This window comes from Octopus bimaculoides, chromosome 1 (genome assembly GCF_046866305.1).
Source record: "Octopus bimaculoides isolate indiv1 chromosome 1, ASM4686630v1, whole genome shotgun sequence".
In the NCBI taxonomy this organism is placed as follows: Eukaryota; Metazoa; Mollusca; class Cephalopoda; order Octopoda; family Octopodidae; genus Octopus; species Octopus bimaculoides.
Genome location: NC_142928.1, coordinates 136,555,675 through 136,561,930, shown reverse-complemented (window position 1 = coordinate 136,561,930; position 6,256 = coordinate 136,555,675). Strand labels below are relative to the sequence as shown.

The 6,256-nt window shown below is 36.9% G+C and overlaps 1 protein-coding gene across 6 annotated transcripts in view; it reads right to left on the bottom strand.

Annotated features, from left to right (window-relative positions):
• LOC106871492 (SUN domain-containing ossification factor) overlaps positions 1 to 6,256 on the bottom strand; it is a 121,308-nt gene that overhangs the window by 3,002 nt on the left and 112,050 nt on the right. For all 6 annotated transcript variants that reach the window (XM_089359137.1, XM_089359141.1, XM_089359138.1 and 3 more), the window contains 2 exons: positions 2,337 to 2,441; positions 854 to 1,094 (listed from right to left, as the gene is read on the bottom strand). In XM_089359137.1, coding sequence (XP_089215263.1) covers positions 854 to 1,094; positions 2,337 to 2,441 — 346 coding nt within the window. The remainder of the gene's footprint in view (positions 1 to 853; positions 1,095 to 2,336; positions 2,442 to 6,256) is intronic.

The following is a 6,256-nucleotide window of genomic DNA, read 5'->3' as shown; positions in this document are numbered from 1 at the left end:
GAAGCAGGTTGGCATGAGACAGTTCATCATCAGGCAGGCCACACAACTAAAACATTCAAGGAAATTTTTTGTCAAATATGCCATTCAGAAAATACTGCACCCCATAGTTTTCCCATCACTGGTCGAGTTCATGTATCTGTTTATTTTGTAAATGATTAAAGAGAAATTCCAGTTCTAATATTTACAAGAGACAGAAATGCTAATCTCTGACTTGGTTTATAGAATACAAATCATGCGATCGACCAGACTATAGAATATTGTTATACATCGCTGGTTGCAATGTGCTTTGCATTGTTTTAGTTTTCGAATGATGCCACCCCACTGATTGGAAGGCTACTCTGTCACAGGGTCACCCATTTACAGCTGCGCTTCAAAATTTACTTTCCTAGAAGACAGTAATACTAAAATAGGTCAGAATAATTTAAGACAGTGGTCCCCATACTTTTTCAGGCTGCTACCCTCTCAGCAACTAGGCCACAGTCCTAGCCACCCCCATCACCCACCGCTTTCTGAAGCTAATTCAAAACAGTCTTTCACAAATAAAACTTAACCTAATGAACCCATTATTTTGTTTGCTTTTACATCCACTGACCCTTTTAGGCCACCCCATTGTTGCCCTACTTCAATGCCCCTCACTGGATTTTTCCACCCCACCAGGGGAAGTGAGGGTGGCAGTACTGCTCATTTTAACCTCTGATCTAAGATTATATTTATCTTATTTAGGAAATCTTTCGGAAAATTCTATAATCATCCAATGAAATAATGTCGTTTCCCACTTGTAAATAAACTACAAATATTGTTGAGTTAAAAAGGATTTCTTGTTCTGTAGAGTAAAAACCTTAAATGAACTTACTGAGGTCATCTGCACTTTTTTGTCGAACCACTTCACAATGGCTTACGGAAGACTGTTTAATATTGGATTCTGAATTACGTCTTCGATTGGGAGAAAAATGTTGGGTCTGAAGGAGATCATCTAAAACCTTTGCCACCAGATTAGGTGGTAAAGAGGGCTGTCTTTTTCTAAGGCAGACGACAAATATTAAGGCAAGGATAAATACTTCAATTGATGCCCACAACACTTGGCGATCTGTTAGCTGTAAAAAGAAAAAAAACAACAGTAAAAAAACTGGTCACATGACAATGTTTAGGATATAATTTTTTCCCAGCTGCAGGTAATATCATTATATTCGCCTGTGCTAGTGCCACGTAAGAAGCACTGAGTCCACTCTACGGAGTGGTTGGTGTTAAGAAGGGCATCCAGCCGTAAGATCCCTGTCAAAACAGACACAGTAGCCTAGGGTAGTTTTTCTACCTGGCCAGCTCCTGTCATCCGTCCTACATAGGGACAGTAATTATAATTTCACTTCATTCAAAGTAATTAGTTGAATACTAACTTGAAAAAATAAAAATATTTATTAAATTAATACAAGTTTCTCATTCATTATATTTGCCAAAAAATATGTTATCAATGGCGACTTCATTAGTACTGATGCCATGAAACACACACCCAGAAGACTCTGTTAGGAAGAACATGCAGCTATAGAAACCATGCCAAAGTAGGTGTCAGAATACAATGCAGTCTTAGGAAATGTCAGTTCCTGTTAATCTGTCCAATGCCAGCATGGAATATGGATGTTAAAGATGGTAACGATGTCAGATTACCCCATAGTACCAACAGAGGCGAAAATACATTTACAGAAACAAAGGAAGCATCCAGTCCACACTGTAACATGGTTGGCGTTTGGACGGCCTTCCAGCTGTAAAAATTATGCCAAAACTAACTTCGCCTGTGCTAGTGCCACGTAAGAAGCACTGAGTCCACTCTACGGAGTGGTTGGTGTTAAGAAGGGCATCCAGCCGTAAGATCCCTGTCAAAACAGACACAGTAGCCTAGGGTAGTTTTTCTACCTGGCCAGCTCCTGTCATCCGTCCTACCCATGCATACATAGATGGACGTTAAATGATGATGATGAAAGGGAAATAAAACCAATAAGATAAGAGTTATCTTCCTTGGAATGTAGACTTGTAGAGGGAAAGAAAGATGTGAAGATAGAGGTTCTGCCATTTGCACTATACCTTGATCAAGGTTGCTAGTACATGATGAATCTTGCTTCTATGCCTTCTCTCTCTAAGTTTATCTAAGTGAAAGGCTGCCAACTTGAGTCCGGTGTTGCTGTTATAATGCAGATATATAAAACAGATATTGCAAGGCTTTTTGCCTGACCATCTTAGCAGCAGTTCAGCCAATCCACCACCCTGGATTGGTAGGATCACAGCAGGTAATTCTGATTTGTCAATTTAACTATAAAAGAATATCGAATAATAAAAAAACTTACCTGTCTTGTTAAATTATCCATGTTTTCAGTGAGCTGAGAAACTGCCAGTGTCAAGTTGTCTAGTCTAGATTCTAAGATTGTGAGATGTATTTCATGTTTCTGAACCTGAATATAAAAAGATTTACAAATGGTAAACAGTTAAGAGGTATAATATAAAATAAGGCAGCGAGCTGGCAAAAACGTTAGCACACTAGGCGAAATGCTTAGTGGTATTTCGTCTGCCTTTACATTCTGTGTTCAAATTTTGTCGAGCTTGACTTTGCCTTTCATCCTTTCGAGGTCGATTAAATAAGCACCAGTTACGCACTAGGGTCGATGTAATCTACTTAATCTCTTTGTTTGTCCCCTCTATGTTTAGCCCCCTTGTGGGCAATAAAGAAATAAATATAAAATAAGTATTAATTTTAACATAATATGAGAACATTTAAAAATGGCAGATGGTTAAATGGTATACATATAGCAACCAATTTTAATTTTTTAACATGCCAATTCATCATCATCATCATTGTTTAACGTCCATTTTCTATATTGGCATGGGTTGGATGGTTTGACTGAGGTCTGGAAAGCCAATGACTCCAATCTGATCTGGCAATGTTTCTATAGCTGGATGCCCTTCCTAATGCCAACCACTCTGAGAGTGTAGTGGGTGCTTTTTACGAGCCACCATCACAGGAGCCACACAGGCGGGCCTGGCATTAATCAAGTTCAGATAATAATGGTTTCAAATTTTGGCACAAGGTCAGCAGTTTTGGGAAGGGGCTAAGTCAATTAAATTAACCCAGTGCTCAACTGGTAATCATTTTATTGACCCTGAAAGGATGAAAGGCAAAGTCGACCCTGGAAGAATTTGAACTTACAACATAAAGATGGATGATAGGCTGCTAAGCATTTTGCCTGGTGTGTTAACAATTCTGCCTCTTGCTACAGAATATTAACATTTTGAAATACGGTGAACTGACAAAATTGATAGGGTGCCACTTTGGCATGTGATTTACAAGGGAGATTACTGTAGGACATACTTAGCATTGTAAATGTATTTTTCAAAATTCTAACTTACTTAATAAGAAAACCAAGTTTCATTTATCTTGCAGTAAAGAGTAATAAGAAACCAAAAATAAACAATATATTAAAATAAGCACGTAGATCAGTACTTCTCAAACTATCTGATGTGGTGTACCAGCAGTTTTTGTTTTTCCAATGTGTCACAGACCAGTAATATTTCTTAGTAATATTAATTTATACTGGAAACAATATATATAATGAATATAATAAAAGTTGACAATTTTTTTTTATCTTATATTTATTTTGTAAACAAATAATACAATATTATATAAGCGTTTTATAATGTTTCTTTCTTTTCTAGGAACTCGCCACATACCGACAGCGGTCCACAGACCTCCACTTTGAGTAGCACTGATGTAGATCACCCACCAAAGTAAATTTACTCACATAGATCACACGGCAGAGTAGCACTAATACAAAGTAAACTAAAGTAATCTCCCTTCAAATTGTAGCTCACCTGCCAAAGTGGCACCTTTGTTAGAGCATTGAGTAGATTGTCTCAAGGTATTTTGCTTGCACTCTGTGTTCCAAGTTCAGGTCCAGCTAAGGTCAACTTGGACTTTCATGCTTATAGGGTTGACAAAAGAGTACCAATCCAGAGTAGGTGATTAGAGAATTGGGTAAGATGTCTTACAACATCTGTTCCAGCTCTTCACATTCAGTTGCTAATACTTGTCACAACACAATCTGTGTCGACCCTTAAGAAACAGCCATTCACTGGTAGCATGGGGAGAGGAAATTTGCATGGATGAGCAACTGCAAGTTATACTCTCACAAAAGAAAACTGCATATGCTTTTAGTTAGGGATTTTAAGGGGGTGATGCTTATCTCAATTTCATGATATTAAGAAGTTGGGGAAATCTTCCCCAGATTCCCAAAAGCTATGATCTACAAAGTACAGAAAGCATTAATTTCAAATTCTGGCACAAGGCCGGCAATTTCAAGGGAGGGAGTGAATCAATTACACTGACCCCCAGTACTCAATTGGTAATTATTTTATTGCCCCAAAAGGATGAAAGGCAAAGTCGACCTCAGCAGAATTTGAACTCAGAACATAAAGACAAATTAAATGCTATTAAACAATTTGTCTGGCATGCTAATGATTCTGCCAGCTTGCTGCATTAATTCAAAAGATTATTGAAAATACAAAATAAAACATTAAGTAGTTATAATAAACCATCATCATAACATCCACTTTTCCATGCTTGCATTGGTCAGACAAAATTCACTTATGATAGATTTTCCATGGGTAGATGCTCTTCCAGTCACCATCCTTCACTTCTTTCCAAGCGAAGTAATATTTCCCCTAGTCCTTTGATCACAAAAAGTTCAATGGTAGGACATGTTTTCATGGAAGATTGCAAAGAAATGACATCACTTGTATGCAGTAACATTTATTTATGATTAGTACATGATATATAAAAACAAAAACACTCTGTCTCTCCCTCTACCATACATGCATATATATCGTTGTCACCATCAACTTTTTAATGTCCATTTTTTTAATGCTTGCATGGATCAGATAGAATTCATAGGGGAAGTTTTCTATGATTGGATACCTTTCTTGCATGTCTCTCAACCATGTGATCCTAAGTTCAACCTGACCATACAGCACCTTGGGCAAATGTCCTCTACTCCATGCCAGGTACAACCAAAGCTTTGTGAATGGATTTGGGAGACAGAAAGTGAATGAAGCCTGTCGTATGTATGTGTATGTAATTATTATTCTTTTGCTCGTTTCAGTCATTTGACTGTGGCCATACTGGAGCCCCGCCTTTAGTCGAACAAATTGACCGCAGGACTTATTCTTTGTAAGTCTAGTACTTATTCTATCAGTCCATTTTGCCAAACCACTAAGTTATGGGGATGTAAACACACCAACATCAGTTGTCAAGCAATGGGGGGGGGGAGATAAACACAGACACACAAACATATACATACATACATATATATATATATATATATATATACATATACATACATATATATATGATGAGCTCCTTCCACTTTCCGTCTACCAAATCTACTCACAAGGCTTTATTTGACCTGAGGCTATAATAGAAGACACTTGCCCAAGGTGCTACACAGTGGGACTGAACCCGGAATCATGTGGTTGAGAAGCAAGCTTCTTACCACACAGCCACGCCTGCGCCTATATTAATAACAAAAAGTATGGAGATACTCCAGACAATTTTTACTGTCCAGCGCAGTGGACATCAGAAGAATTCAGAGTAACCAGCAGCAAGTTGTAGTCAGAGACATTAAACACTGATCGTAATGGTTAGCTGTTAACTGAGAGCTAATATAGTATCTGCCTGGATAAATATATCCCTCCAAACTCACACTTTATTTATATATATATATATATATATATATATATATATATATATATATATATATATATATATATATATATGAGGACATGCTGAAAAGTTCCTGGCCCAACTTTCCAAGATTCTTTTACAGGGCTTAGAAAAACTGAAGGACAGCTGCGATAAGTGTGTGTGAATCTGAGACAGGAAAATGTGGAATAAAATCATAATTAACTAATCTGCTTGTATTTTCGATTGCCCAAAGCCCAAAAACTTTTCAGCACCCCCTTATATTTATACATATATATATATACATATATATGCGAGTAAAAATAAATACAAAAAAGGGGGTTTTGTATGATTGTGTATAGAGGAATATATTATTTTGTTTAAAAGAGTTCCAACACTGTCTGTTTTTTATGTTTTATTTATATTCCTGCAAAACCAATGTGGGATATAGAATATGGAATATACAATATATAATATAAAATAAAAATGGATGGTACAATGAAATAAAGTATTGAATGTCTTATTGAATATATGGAA